The 16,211-nt window shown below is 40.2% G+C and overlaps 1 protein-coding gene across 11 annotated transcripts in view; it reads left to right on the forward strand.

The window, feature by feature from the left end:
* cask (calcium/calmodulin dependent serine protein kinase) overlaps positions 1-16,211 on the forward strand; it is a 154,091-nt gene that overhangs the window by 103,772 nt on the left and 34,108 nt on the right. For 7 of the 11 annotated variants that reach the window (XM_023337513.1, XM_023337514.1, XM_023337516.1 and 4 more), the window contains exons 7-12: positions 2,038-2,213; positions 3,072-3,194; positions 6,666-6,749; positions 6,842-6,941; positions 8,469-8,486; positions 8,894-9,015. In XM_023337513.1, the coding sequence (XP_023193281.1) occupies positions 2,038-2,213; positions 3,072-3,194; positions 6,666-6,749; positions 6,842-6,941; positions 8,469-8,486; positions 8,894-9,015 (623 nt within the window). The remainder of the gene's footprint in view (positions 1-2,037; positions 2,214-3,071; positions 3,195-6,665; positions 6,750-6,841; positions 6,942-8,468; positions 8,487-8,893; positions 9,016-16,211) is intronic. The other 4 variants (XM_023337515.1, XM_023337521.1, XM_014470518.2 and 1 more) reach the window with 1 other exon arrangement.

Here is a 16,211-nt window from a genome sequence, read left to right on the forward strand (position 1 = left end):
CCCATGTTTTCCATTTAACTAGTTTTTCCTCTTTTTTGACTCTGACTCATCCTCTGACTTGGTTTCATTTTTTTGATGCCTGAAAAGTTGACTGGTCAGTGTTCTGTGGTTTAATAATCAAGATAATATTTCTTTGAAAACAGGCACTAAGACTTGATACTGTGACCAATCATGAAACAAGGAATAAACATTACATTTTGTCAAATGCCATCCGTAAGCAAATATTTAACAAATACATTGCTCAATGTTCCAGTTACTAGGAATCAGAGGAAGCTCTAAAAAGGTTTGTTTTTAGTCTTGATTTAAAGTAAATCAGTGTTTCAGAAGTTTTGCAGTTTCCTGGAAGTTTGTCCCAGATTTGATTAGAAGAAGTTGCATAGAAAAAAAATGTCTTCCTCCCACTGTCGGCCCCTCCTGTGTTGAAGTCGAGTTCATCTATAACAGATCCAGATGAACTGAAGTGATGAAGTATTCACACCTTTTGAGATATATATATATATGGATGAGAAAATATAGACATATATATATATATATATATATATATATATACTGTATATGTGTGTGTGTGGGCGTGTGTGTGTATTTTTTTCACATTTTGTACCATGGCAACCGCCAACTTGAGTGTACTGTATTTAGATGTTACGTGATAGACCAACCCAATAAGGTGGTTCATATTAGGAAGTAAAGCAAAATGAGACATGGTTTTTACAATGTTAGCTCAGATGCTAATCGTTAAAGTTTGCTGTGTAGTTTTATTCAACCCCATTTACTCTGGTGGCCCTGAATAAAATCCAGTACAACCACTCAGAAGTCTCCTAAGCCATTACTTGTCAGACTTTAATTTGAAGGGGAAAAAAACTACAAATACATATTTTTTTCCTTCCACTTCACAATTATGTGTCGCATTGTGTCGTCCTAGCTAGGCCTGTCACAGTAACAAATTTTGCAGGACGATACATTGTCCCAGGACTTATTGCGATAAACGATAACATTGTTGTTTTGAGACGATTTTCAAGTAAGAGTGGCATAAAAATGCAAGAACCGATTCTCAGATCGATAAACTTTAAATTCTAATGAACATTTAAACGCTGGAACTGGATGACATTTGGAATATCTAATATAAATAAAAAAGGAACAACAAATGAAATAAATTATTAAGTCTCTGTAAATAAAATTATTTTTCAAAAAAAGGGATAGTTGAGACCAAAACACTAGACTGAAGTCACAGTAGTCTTTTATCTTTCAGTTTGTGGTAAAAAAAAAAGAGAGAGAGAGAAAGAGAAAAACAATAAATCAAGCAAATGAAAATTAGAGTTTCTTTTATCATGCAATTAACTGGTTTACTGTGACTGGCCTAGTCCTATCAGATAAAACTGCTATAAAATCCATTGATGTTTATGGTTGCAACATGATCAGATATGAAAACAAAATATGTGCAATAACTCTTCCAAAGCATGCGTTGGTACAAGCTAGTTCCAGGTAATACAATCTTTTTTTTTGCTTTAATCATCAGGAACTCTTCAGTCTTTGCTGCAACATAACCAGCTGAAGTGAATACCAGAAGATCCTGGCTTGGTTTATATATGTTATAAAATTATAAAAACAGTCTTGGTTGTGTGGTTTGTGGCTGCGGGCAGATAAGCCTCTGCTGGCTCCCACATCCCCTGAGAGTCTGCTTGAACTGGACGTCGTTTGACTCAAACAATGTTTCTACCATAAGAGGCAGCAAAACACGTTGAATGCCAGAGCTCAGAAATACATTTTAAAACGGCTGTTTGGACGGTAAAAAAAGAAGCTTTCTTTACGTGTTCAGAGTGAAAAAGTAGAAAGGTTTGTTTCCTCTTTCTGTCCGCCACTCATCTGCTGTTAGCCGCTTGGCAAATAAACTCTGACCCCTATCATTTGAAAACGAGGAAGGCTTCTTAATCCCTTCCTCTTGTCTCTATTGTGTAAAATTAGAAGTTGGAACGGGATTGCGGGGCTGTAATTGTTTCACGTGGACGATCGTGATTTACCTGCGTGTCTCTGTGGCCGCAGGGCGTGTGGGGACGCCCCACTTCATGGCGCCGGAGGTGGTGAAGAGGGAGCCGTACGGGAAGCCTGTGGACGTGTGGGGCTGTGGGGTCATCCTCTTCATCCTGCTGTCGGGCTGCCTGCCCTTCTACGGCACCAAGGAGCGACTGTTCGAAGCCATCTGCAGGGGCAAATACAAGGTCAGGGGTCACGATACGGAACCGGCCGAGGTCAGCCACCCATCACGAGTCGACACACCGTCGGTTTCACCAGAACCTCCATCAGGCAGCATGTAGAAAGAGAGACATACTGCCTAATGTAAAAGGAAAAGATCCTTATAAATGATATTATTTATCATTTAAATAATAATAATTTATAATTATATTATTCTCAATAATTTAAAGAATTATTTAAATGATAAATTAAGTCATTTATAATTTCGGCTTTTATAAAAATTATTCTAAAAAATGTTTATAAAATAATGTATAATGTATTTTTCTTCAAACTACTCTTTCTCATCCAAATTTTTTTGCTTACGTCAGCATGTTCACTTTAAGCTCTAAACGAATCAAATAACCAAATAAATTAATTAAAAGAGAAAGATTGAGACACGACAGCAGCTGCTAACAGATTTAAAAAAAACTGTTTTTAAATACTTTATTTTTAATGATCCACACACCGACATTGCTTTGATTTTCTCAACTCTCTAAAGATGTAGAGCTTCCAGAATGTGCAATGCAAGGCAAAGTTTGGAGGACTCTCAATCACAGTACCACAGTTACCACAGTAACAAACCTGCCTTCATACATGCTAACTATTACCTTACACAACCAAACGATGAACCAACTGTCAACTTACACCACCATTCATTTCCCTTTTTTTCTACAAGTCTGTAATCGTTTTGCGTGACCCACTCTCACCACTACGTTTTACTTGAACACTTTTACGCTGTAAGCATAGCAGACCTTCTCTACACAGGAGGCCTTATGCTGGCAGGCGAGAGTGGAGCGCGTTAAAGCGTAGCACGCTGAACATGTTTTTGTCTCGTTCTTGTATAGATGAACCCCCGTCAGTGGAACCACATCTCAGAGAGCGCCAAGGATCTGGTGAGGCGCATGCTGATGTTGGACCCAGCGGAGAGGATCACCGTGTACGAGGCTCTGAACCATCCCTGGCTCAAGGTAACGCCGCGTTCTGAAACGTTGGGGGGGGGAAAAGAAAAAAAAAAACTCTGCTCAATGTTGGGTTTCTATCTCACGCTTCCGCTAAAAGAAATCTATAAATGTCCTTCCTCCTTTGGAGAAACATGCTGCTCTTTCATTCTTACGCATCGAAAGTTTGGACTTTTTCAGACTTTCCGCCTGTTTGGTGTAAAAGACCACGGTGGAAGGGAGACTCGTAGCCTGAAGCTGGAGCGAAATCACCGTCCTCGCTGTGTAAAGACTAAACTGGTGACGGGAAGCGGCGGCTCGGCGGTGGTGCCGCTCGTCTTGTTACTGCAGTCGCTTTCATCGCGTCTCCTTCTGTGGGCAGTGGCAGTGGAGACGTGGACATGATTTCTTGACAGCTCGGCACGCCTGGGAGCCGCCTGACTCGTCAGGCAGTCGTGAACCTTTCAAAGCCGAGTCTGGTTTCGCTTTTGATTTTTTTTTCAGCACTGCTGGAAAAGTTTGGCGCCTGGATTCACAAATGTTCTGACACGACAGTTTCTGTTTTCGACACATGAGAATTGGCCAGGCTGAATACTTACCCTGAATATCTTTGGCACATAACAATCAAGGATTCACACCTATAGTCCAATCATTAGATACATTTTATATATATTTTGTAACTGCGGTGTTTCCTTTAAATAAGAAACACAATTAAAATCACACTTGAATCCATTCGTTCACGTGATAAGTTATTAAAAAAGCGTGCCGTGCCATCCTGCCTTGTGTCAGTGATTCAGCCTGATGGTATTTTCGTATTTTCTTTTCACCCATCGGGCCTCTTGCATTGTTTAAATACCACAACCTTCCTCAGCATAGTTTCTGATCCAGTCCATCCCGTTGTGACCACAGTGGACTCTTAGCTCAGTAGCTCAGTAAGAGTCTTTTAGCTCCTATCATGTCATCTTAGTCATGACTAATGAGTTCAGTGCCGTCCAGTCGTCTGAATGGTCTCTGGATCTCCGTCCAGTGTGGAAGATCTGGGATGAGGTGGAACAGGAGATTCACAACGTGGATGTTCAGCCGGCAAATCTTCAACAACAGACGTGTCAACATGGAGCAAAGTCTCCGAGGAATGTCTCCAACACCTTTTTGAATCTCTGTCACAAAGAATTAAGGCTGTCCCAAACCAAAAAGGAAGATGCAAGCCTAACATGATGATTTAATTTCTAGTTATGTTTTTTGTCCTAGGTGCACAGTGGAGTGTTATCGTAGATCCTTTCTTCCTGCAGCTGTTACCAACAAAATCCAGTCCCTGCTGTTATTTTTCCATTTCTTGTATTCGGTTTTTAAAAGCTCAATTACACAAGAACATTACGTTTTACAATATTAACCTTTGACCTTACCGTACTGCAGGGGTGTCCAACTCATTTTCGTGTTGGGTCATGTCAAAAACCTGAATGTTCTTAAAGGGCCGGTTGTTCCAGGATGTACTGATAAAACCCTTTAAATTGCTACAAAATATCAATAAATAGTTGTTTCACCATTCAATAAGTGTTTCTTAAAATTAAATAAGATTGAACATTTTTTCACAATGATCAGTCCATCCAGGATTCTGTGATTTTTTTTTTTTTTTTTTGTGGTTTTATTTGCAATCAAAATCACAGATCTAATTTAGAATCATTTGTAAGGAGTTTTTATGATGTTTGTGCTAATTAGTGATGTTAAATGTGACTTTTTATTAAACGCTGCATCGGTCACAAATAACTTGACATACATTAAGGCTGAGGTAGCGGTCACTCAAACCCAAAGTTTTTGGCCAATTTTGAGGAAAAAATGTCAGTAAAGTCAGAAAAACATTTTGGGATCTGTTGATTTTGTGCAAATTTTGTGGATTTGTATAAAACTGGAGGATCTTATTGATATTCGGAGTCTAGACGGCCACACAAAAAAACCACGGCGGGCCACATTTGGCCCCCGAGCCTTGAGTTTGACACATGTGCTACACAGTCTTTATTTCTCATTGAAGGTACACCTACATCCCCCCCCCAAAAAAAACAATACATTTTTACTCTGTTCTATAGATAATAACCCACTGAGGAAGGAAGGACACTCTGTGATCTGTCGTTAATCTCTAGCTGTGTAAGATTAGCCGCCATTACAGCAGAAGAAAGCAGAGAAAGTTCAGAGGAGCTTGATTGGTTCAGATCCTCTCTGTCAGCTTTCCATTTCAAAACACTGAGTGTGAAACACACTTCACTCTCCAGGTGAAGGGTGTATCTCGAGCTTTTTTTCTCTGTAATCTAAAGCCGGTGCCAGGTTTTGGTCAGGATGAAGACTGAGTGGAATGAAAATGCCACTCAGGTAGGTATGTGACAATATCACATACCTGCAACGCTGAGGTAATGCTCGAACTGCCAGATGTGATCTGTGCGACGCACGGTTTACTTTTGGATGAACTTACACAGCGGTTGCTCTGTTTTGGACGTTTTTCTATAAAGCGCATCAGACCTCGGTGTAGAAAATCTGTTTGTTTTTTTTGTTGTTGTTTTCTTTTTGTTTTGTTTTTTTATTAGAGCCAAAACATACATAAACATCTCTCTATGGATACATATTGATCAATACACTCAGTACATTTACACAAAAAAAGAAATTCCAAAATTACAATCCAGCAGTTTCAGGGAAAATCTGTTTTTGACGGATTCGTTGAAACTCGATAAGAGTTCTGAGGAAGACTTCTGTTTTTCAGCAGTCAGGTTGTGGATGGAATGACTCTCTTCCTGTGCCTCTCACCTGAAACCATGATCTAAAAGCCAAAGAGGCGCCTGTCATGACCCAGTTCTCTGGAATGGGGTCATACTCCAATAGTCTCCTGAGTTTCCTAACTTCTCTCTTTTCCAACCGAAGCAGTTTTGATAGCAGTGAGCTCACAGTGATGACTCAAGGAGAAAAAAAAAGTCCCCGTTGTTTAAATGCTTTGTGCATTAATGTAGGGTAACGTTTGTAAAGTTTTTCCAGCCTGGTTAATTTCTTCTACTTCTTATTCTTCTTCTTTTGTCACGGTTCTGCCTCTCCTCTGAAACAGACTGCATGTTCAGAGTTTCACAGATGGCCGTGAGGGAAGAGTGAGTTGATGATCCGTTTAGGCGCATTTGAGAAACTTAAGCTTTTAAGCAAATTAGATTTTATCCATAAAAGGCGATAATTTCTAAACATGGCTATTTTGTCCAGCTGCAGCGTCTGTATGGTATTTAAATTGGCTTTAGTGTAAAGGCCAGTGAACATTGGTGAACAAAAAGCATCACCAACCTTTGAACTCACAAGGCAAATATGAAAATTTGCCATGCAGATTATAAATATTAAGCCAAATGTTCTTGTTAGCTTCTAGCTGTTCCTGTTAGAGGTGGAGCTAAGAAAGTAAAAGTTGAAAGAACGTAAAGACGGCCACCGATGATGCCAAGACGGGAATAAAAAGGTGAAGGTTCTGTTTCTCGTTTTCCGCAGGAGAGGGACCGATACGCGTACAAAATCCATCTGCCAGAGACCGTGGAGCAGCTGAGGAAGTTCAATGCCAGGCGGAAGCTCAAGGTTCCTGTCCGTCCGTCCGTCCGCCATGGAATGTTCCGGAGGTTTGGCGGCGACGAGGCACCGCGGCTTTAACGCTCCCCGTGTCGTTTCAGGGAGCCGTGTTGGCGGCCGTGTCCAGTCACAAGTTCAACTCCTTCTACGGCGATCCACCGGAGGAACTCAACGACTTCTCCGAAGACCCCACCTCCTCAGGTGCCGCCTCTGCACACAACCTCCACTCTGGTCGAGAACGCGGCTGCCTTCCAGTGTTTATCCTTTTCGTCCTGATTGCTGCTGTCTCTATTCCTCTCCAGCTGCTCTTAAACGAGCAGAAAATGAACACAGGGGACTGTGCTCATTATCTCATTAAGCAGGTTAATAGATGCTAAGCGTTGCTGCAGGGCACGCTTTTTGTTTTTTCTCTCGGTTTTGTTTCAAAGAGCTTGGTGGCCTTTAGGAGAAGAAGGAACTTTCCTGGTCTTTTCTCTGCAGTGTACATGTCTTCAGTTTGTTTCTAACTGTTGTGAGATCAACAGAGGGATTATTTGGTTGTAAACACGACAGAAACCTTTAAACTGTCGCTAGTTGTCCTGGTCACCCAGCTTTCTTAGCGTTAGCTTTCATGTTGTCAGTGTATCACAACTGACATTATCAATGCCAAATGAAGGTCTTAATGGTGGCGACGGCGGTAGGAGTTTGCCCTGCAATTAGTGGATCGCTGGTTTGATTCCCGGTCTGCCCACCCTTGATGTTTGTGTCCCTGGGTGAGACACTTCACCAGTGTGTGACTGAGCCCCTTGATATATCAATTGGAGATACAATTATAATAACATTATACGCTTGATTATTGTTATTAATGACCTAAACGCATTGGTGAGTGGATAAATATCCAGAAAACATGGCCCAGACTTCAGCAGATATCACTTACTGGGAATATTACTTACTGGGACTTTTGTTCATGACAGGATCACCAGCTTTCAATGAGAAGACTCAATGCTTCTCATTGAAAGCTGGTGATCCTATCATTGAGTCCCTCTAAATGATAGAGGGAGGCCCACACCAAGGGCAAGGGCGCCCTTGCCCTTGGTGTGCAAGGGCACCAAAATAGGGTTTTCTAAATCGGTTCACTTATTCTTTAAAGAAAGAATAAATGAAATGCAATCATCTTTACCTATTTTGGTCCCAATTAGGGGTCATTTTGACTGCAGGAGATTCAGCCCTGTTCTAGGTCAACCATTTCTAGGCGGGGGAAATAAAAATAGATGCTAGTTTTCACAGTATTGGTGACCCTAATAGAAAAGCCCCACAAATTTCACATATCGTCACATACCTGAAATAATGGCCTCAGTCTTTTTTTTTTTTACCTAAAAGTGATTGTTTTTGTTGTTTGTTTTTTTTTACCATCTTCTGGACAGAAAGATGGTTAAAAAAAAAAGTGACTTTTGTCAAAAAAGAATGAGCATTATTTTAGGAAGATGATCTGGTGAGGGTGAAGAGAGGTGATCTTCGTTGGCTGCGAGTTGTAAATAACTTTATTAGCCTAACTGTAAATAGTTTCTAACTAGAAACGTAGAATAATATATTCCTGGTTTCTTTCTGTATTTACATGCGCAACACAGTGGGTGCTGACGCAGCGCGACGTCGATTGATATTCCCTATACAGCAGCACATTTGCCTTTTTCCAAAGTGTCACTCTGTTTCTTTGTGTCTCTCTCTCTGTTAATGCTTCCCCTGGGCTAGGACTTCTAGCAGCAGAACGTAGGTATCCAGGCGGTTAGCGCGCGCGCGTGTGTGTGTGTATGTGTGTGTGTGTGTGTGGGATTCTCTATATGCAGCAGAAAGTTGTCTTTGATGTTTGTTGTTCTCCAGCTTCAAGCGTCCGTATGAGCTGTGGCAACTTAGTCGACGTTTCAGGTGTTTAAAGAGGAAACATGAGTAGTTTGTTTTGTTCATTTATGCTGTAATTTAATTGTGGAAATGATCTAAAAGAAAAAAAAAAATTAAAAAAACTCAAAAACTTTATTCCACTACCTTCATGATCATTAACTACTTTTACTTTGAGTTGCTCCGTCACTAAAGGACAAAAACTGATGTTTTGTGTGTTTTTTTTTAACATGATAAATGTGAAACGAACGGTGATGAGCCTGTGACCTCTGACCTCGCAGGCGCTGTGTCTCAAGTGCTGGACAGTTTAGAGGAGATCCACGCTCTGACGGACTGCAGCGAGAAAGACCTCGACTTCCTCCACAGCGTTTTCCAGGACCAGCATCTACACACACTGCTCGACGTAAGTGTCCCTCCCACACACACACACGCCGTGACATCATCGTCGCCAAATACATAAGCGTTCACACACTCTGACCCCTCTGAGGTGGCTCACATCTGGCTCGACTCTCTCCACATTGTGATGACTGACGAACAGCTGCAGCCGCCGTAGCCGTCATGTGACCTCAGAGCCTCTGATCAAAGGATGTTTGAGAGGCTTTAATCCGTCAAGACACTTTATTTAAACCTTTAGCTGCTGGTGATTCCAACAGTCTCTCACATATTTAGCACCAAAGAAAAGCTTGGTTATTATTCACAGATTATTATACTGTGAATAATAATCGCAGTCAATCCATAGATTTTTTTTCCTGCTATTGACTCTTGTTTGGTGTTATTTGAGATTCAATGCTTTTATTGTCATATGCACAGTATTTGTTAACATAATGATAAAAAAAACAAACAAACAGGGATGCACCATATTGGATTTTTGGTTGATATCTGATATGCCGATATAGTAAAACTCATTTGACCGATAACCGATACCAATACTGATATTTTTTCCCTATACCTGCTTACTGAAACTATCCGGCTTTCTCTACTGTGGAATTAAAATGCTACATTATGTTTGTCAACTTTTTCAACTTGCATTATGTTTAATGTCAAATTTATTCATGACATCTGCTCTCTCTAAGTCAATGACAGCACTCAGTTTTTTTATATATAAAAAAGTTAAGTACTGCAGTTTTAAAGCATAGGAAAAATTAATTAATGGAAATAATCTACAGTGGAGCTAGTACATTTCTTTAACAATATTAAGAAATTATTGACTTAAGCAAGTTTATATATCTTGCTGAATAGTTTTATGTAAATTAGTTTTCTCTTATTTCATTTCTAATCAGATATTTGCTCTAGAAAATAGAGCAAAATTGCTTCGTAAGATTTTGTGTTTTTGCAGTACCTGCATCTATCCACACTCACACTTGTTATCCATCAACACTTTTCCGTCGTAGTTTTTATTTTTGAGTAGGTTTTTTTTGTTTTTGTTTGTCTAATGAGGCAAGTCGACCGGTTCTGTGCAGTAAAACCCTGAGAGAGAATTTCAACAGCTGCGTCTGACTGCAGCACCTCAGACCCAGGATGAGATCATGGGAACCGAACCGAGAGCAGCTTGATTTGTGACGTAAATGAACCAGACCTGTCATCAGCGCGCGGACCTGATTTCCACAGGCTGCCAGTGTGTGCATGTCTGAGCGCGGCCTGCTGCCTGTCAGGCCTCGCCGCCGTCAGTCACTGTCAGGCCTCGTTTTCCTCACAAACACGTTTCATCTTACAGTCGTTCGGCCGTTGAGGAGTTTTGGAGCTCGGTAATTTGACGTGCTGACAGCGAAGCAAGTCACTCTGCTCTTCTGTCTGACTGTGTTAGAAAATCTAATTGTCTGCTCTTCTGTTGAAAACATTTACTGTCAAGTCAAGTCCCACTAAAATCCTCATTTATCTTCAGCACTCATTACCATGAGTAATCGTCATGGTGAATTTTTGTAGAGGATTTCTTACAAAGTTATGGATAAATAAAACGACAACAACAACAAAACGTCTGGCAATCGTCATAGAAACTGCAGCATTTGGTTATCATCGTCCTTGCTCACAGTCTTCCTTTTTATCAAACTATTTTCATATCTAAATAACAATATTTCATACGATAGACTAAGTGAAAGGATATTTTGCACATTTTGTTTTTATCCTGAATGAGTCAGTTTGCTGGGTCGCCTGCGCAACTTGTGTCAGACTTTAAATAAGATTTCCTATAGGGCCTCATGAAATATGTATTATTATTTTTCACATTCTGTTCTCGTTTTTTTTCTCTCCAAATTCAACTTTATCCATGTAAATGTTTCTGAATTCCATCTTTTTACATTTTAAACATATCTATGAACTCAAAACGTATGTAATCAATTCGTTTTGTGTTATTTACAGCCATGTCTTGTTGGACTTGCAGTTATACCCTACTCTTAATCTTTTACAAATAATGAAGTTTAGATGTTCATAGTTTCGAATAATTTAACTCTGTTTAAGTTGACTCTGCTTAACTTCTCCACAACTTTGTCTGCTGGGATTTTATGAAGCTGTTGTTTTAACAGGACGACTGCATTTCTACTGAATTTACACTTTCTTAGTCCATCCATCCATTTTCTTACACCCTTGTCTCTAGTGGGGTCAGGAGGTGCTGGTCTCTATCTCCAGCTAACGTTCCGGGCGAGAGGCGGGGTTCACCCTGGACAGGTTGCCAGTCTGTCACAGGGCAACACAGAGACAGACAGGACACACAACCATACACACACACACACACCTAGGGAGAATTTAGAGACCATTTAACCTGTGGGAGGAAGCCGGAGTACACGGAGAGAACCCACGCATGCACAGGAAGAACAAGCAAACTCCGTGCAGAAAGACCCCAGACCGGGAATCGAACCCGGTCAGACTTTGTTAGTCTTTCTCTTAATGTGCTACCTCTGCTAAATAATCACATAATGCAAGCACAAATCTGGTTGCTGTGATTTATTTTTTGGACTATAGACTATAAGCCTTATAGTCATAAAAACAAAAGTAACAATAAAATCCTCTTGTTATTTTTACTGGGTTCCTAGCGGTCTGGGTGTGGCCAACAGAGAGGATCTGGCATCTCGTTAAAGGGGCAGTATTATCTAAAATATGCTTTTTTTTATAGCTTTACTTCATGTTATAATGTTACTTCCTCATCAAAAACATGCTTAGAGTGTTGCCTTGATTCTTTCATGAATGAAGGCATGTTTGAGAAATCCATCAATCTCCCATGGCAAATATTCCGCTGTGAAAAAAGCCGGATGGACCTATCCCCCCCTTCAAGATGCAGATTCTCCTCTGAGTTCCAGTTTCCAGGGTTCCAAGCTTGTGAGCAACCCTTCCTCTGTAACTCCTCCACTCAGCTCCTTCAGACTCGTCAGCAGCAATTAGCTAACATCTGGTGGACCTGAGCATCTGCTGAGCTACTTCTCAATGTAACGCTGGTTGTTAAAGGGTTATTAGAGGAGCCATGTTGTGATGACTTCCTGAAGGAGCAGCAATTTTTAAAGAGACGGAGACCCAATTTCAAGGGATTAAATTACAAAGCCAAATTTTTTTAAGTCATATTTGACACATACGTACATCATTTTTGTAACATCTGAAGTTAAGATAGTTGCTTGGTTGTGCTGTAAGATAGCACTATATGCCTAGAAAATATACAATACTGCCTATTTAATTCCCACACAGGCTCTGAACAGTCAGCTAGCTGCTCTCTGCTGCTCTCTGTGACTCAGATGTGGACGGAGGCAGCTGCTGACTGCTGACCCATCGATGCATCACCACCTCACAGACCGTACTTCAGGAGTAGAGCAGACCTTACATAAACATGTCTTCGCCTTCCTTTCCGGCTGACCCTGTTTTTCGTCCACCGTTTTCTTCTTTGCTCACCTCTTTTTCCGGCCTGAGTGTCCAGCAGCAGGGCTTGGGAGTTTACACTGAAAGTGAGACTGAGACCAGTCGACCTGTCTGCAGTTTGTTTGTAAAATAACTGTGTTCAAACACTTTTATTTCACAGCTTAAATTCTTTCAGGAATTACATTTCTACAGCACTTACATTGAGTCAATTCAATATTTACGTTTATTTACCAGGATTGTACTTGAACAATTTTCTTATTAGAATATTACTGATATGATGTGTTCTTGAATCCAGCTAATGAGGCCTAGACAGTGCTGTATTGAAATGGGTAATGTTCATCATCTATTTTCAATCCTTTTTTATACAAACCACTAAAAAGCTATCTTGTTAGCATGCGTGTTTCCTGCCGCTGGCCTCAGTCTGACCAGGATTACAACCGCAGTCGGTTGTCTCTTAGAATAATTGTGAAAATTCCCACATTGAGAAGTTAATGTTGTTTCAGAATAACAGATCCCATTCTTGGTATGATTGTACAATTAAAACCAAATGCTTACATAAACTGTATCTAAAGATATAAAACTTTTTTTGCTCTCTCTGTTTTGGTCTAAATCAGAATAAAGTAGCTGTGTTTCCATTACCAGTATGTGTAAACTCAGTCGATTATTCGTAAAGTAACAAAAACAACAACAATTGCAGTGTTCCCATTAAATGTGAAACGCAGTTAAAATTACAAGTGAATCCTTGTTTAATGATAAGTCATTAAAAACCATGCCACACCATGATCCTCAAGATACTTCCTGTCGCCTTCTGTTTGGTGGTTAGCCAGTGGCAACATCCTGCTGTTGGTCATGTGACTCACGCGATGCAGATAAAGTGTTTCTGTTACAGGCCAATTTTGATACAGCCAAAAAACCCAACTCATCCCAGCAGTAAAACTTTTTATTGAAAAATGAACTCTTTTTTGGCGTTTCCATTAAGCACATTTATTTTTGAAATATCAATTTGCACAAATATACGGTCAATGGAAATGCAGCTACTCCAAAAATGATGAAAGAAAAAATGTCTTCATTATTATTATTATTAATAATTTTTTTTTTTTTTTTTTATTGAGATGCTTGGGTTTTTTACATTTCTTTAATATTTGGTATAACTTCCCTTCAGACTGTCTAACTTGGGTCAAACATTTCATGGCCCCATTGACTTGCATAAAATGTTTTGAGGTGACAGTTAAGGGGTTGACTGCTCACAATAATTTGCTATTTTGACCCACTCCTCCTGACAGAACTGCCTTATATATTCTCTGGTTTATAGGCCGCTTCATTCATACAGACCTTTTCAGCTCAGCCCACTGATCTGTGGGACATACTGTAGATGAGAGGGTTCTGCAGAAGCCCTGAGAGGTATTAGAAATGTTTGTTTTTACTTAGGAAGTCATTTTGGCCCCACAACTTTCGAACATATCTGCAATGCATAGCTTCTTTTATGTTCATCTTTTCTTCTTTCTTTTTTTTAATAAAATCAACTACAAAACAAAAATCAAGTGGGTGGAACATTAGTTCTAGGAAACCCACCCTATGTCTATCCACTGCAGCAGGGCTATTAGGGCTGGAGTGGTTTTACTCCAGTCCCTCTCGTGGCAAAATAAGCCACTCGGATCTGTTTTTCTCACTTCTATTAATGGGCAGGAAACAAAACAAAAAACGCTTGGCTAAGAAATGAGAGAAGGATGTTTGGACAGTCAAAAAGACATGATGGAAAACCTTTCAGGAAGAAAATTTTCCTTGGGGAAAAGGCTAAATGTTTTTCTCCTTGAAGAGATTACTTTACAGTATACTTTACAGAGAATAAGTCTGTAAAAATGTTTTTTTCATTTGCCTTTGAGGACTTTGATTTTAATATTATTTTCAAAATATAATTAGCTAATTGTCTATTAGCTACTATAGAGTAGCTAATAGACCACTTTGTAGCTAATTGGGCTCAAGTTGCTGATGTTTTCAGTTCCTCATGCTGTCATCTATTTTGTGAAGTGCACCAGTCCCTCCTGCAGCAAAACTGTCACTTCCTTCCCATACAGTTTAGTTCTCCGTGCAACTAAACACAACTTTACTTTCACTGTGATTTTCTTATACACGAATATAAACCTCTGGTTTCTGTAAATACAACAGATACATTTTCATAATTAGTATTTGAAATAGTAATTCTATTGATTGAACTGAAACAATTAATTGGATTAATTGGGGTTAATTGATAATTGAAATGATCGTCAAATAATATAGTAATCAATTAATCGTTAACTGGAGTATTCAGACTCAAAAAATGGGTCGTTTTGCTGAAAGAACAACACAGTCAGAGCAGTAATGAAGACAAAACTTTACAAAGAATAAACTCAGTGGTTTCAGTAAAAAAAACAAAACAATTAGCCACCTTTTGTTATCTAATTATTAATTGGTTAAATGAAAAAATAATCAATGGATCAGCCATACACTGTATTTATCTTAAGTCAGGCTAAAAGGTTTGGGCTTTTCACATGTTGATGTTAGAAGAATTTTTTATCTGCTTTTGCATATTTGCTACAAAAGATTAAGTATGCATTACATGAATGCTATATTATTGCATTTTAGGCAATGCAATGTTCTGTCCCAATGTATTTCTAATATTAGCTAAAAAAAAAATGTTAAGTTGAATAAAAATCTGCAGAATGTGCCAGTTTTTGTATCCGATTAATTGATTTTTACTTCATCCGATTAATAGGCTTTATCGATTTTATTTCTTACCAAAATAATCGTTAGTTCGATGAAGTCTGATATTTTCCTGCTGAAGCAACACCAGGCCAGCTGGGAACAGACGTTATTTGGATGGAAACCAGCGTCTCAGCCGAGTCTGATCAACCGGGTTCCACTTCACCATGTTCTCACTGTTCTGAGCAGGATATCTGGAACAAGTGAGTAAAGCTCAACTTCCTCCTCCCAGATGTTTGAAGCCTGATCACTGAAAGCAAAAACTCAAAACCTGGGCCTAAAATCACAAGTTTGACAAGTTTAACTTTCCTCACATGCAGATTTATCCTGCAAGCCTGATAAATAAGGAACCCTGTGACACACAGAGAGCGTTGAACAGAGACGTGTGTGCTTTCTTAGAGGCTGAATAGGTCAAAGTGTGCGTGTGTTTTGGTGTGTGTATCAGTGTTGGTGGGAGCTGCAGATGTCTCCTTTTAGCTCTACTTTACCCCCCTTATTCCCCCAGTTTTAAGAGAGGGGGATCAGAGCAGGATGGGACGGAGGAGAAGAGCCGAGCTTTGGTGGGAACAATGACGGCTGTTGTCGGGCCTCGGTGCCACCCGCAGGCAGCCGCCGCCGCGCTCCCACGTCCTGCAGACGCTGCCATTCGCGCTCCACTGGTGTTTCGGGAGCCTTGTGCGTGTTTACTTCCCGTTCTGCTCTCTCCTGACGCGTGCGCAGGATCGGCATTTTCGCTAGGCGATGCCTCGAGGTAAATTTGAAGCGAGCTCAACGCATTCCGTGTGTGTGTTTTTGGTGTGGGACGTGTATAATGAGGAGCGTTAGTCGAGCACATTTATATGATTCTCTCCTCCCGCTGCACTCGGTGCAGTTCCTGAGGCTCCTCTGGGCCCATTGAGGCAGAGACACGATTTACCCGCGAGTGAATCTTTGTTTACACCTGTCAGTGTTCAGTAATGAAGATATGTTGTTTTCATCTCAGAATATATGGTGCCGTTTTGGCTGCAGGCGCACAGATTGATT

The sequence above is a fragment of the Xiphophorus maculatus genome, chromosome 7 (assembly GCF_002775205.1).
Source record: "Xiphophorus maculatus strain JP 163 A chromosome 7, X_maculatus-5.0-male, whole genome shotgun sequence".
In the NCBI taxonomy this organism is placed as follows: Eukaryota; Metazoa; Chordata; class Actinopteri; order Cyprinodontiformes; family Poeciliidae; genus Xiphophorus; species Xiphophorus maculatus.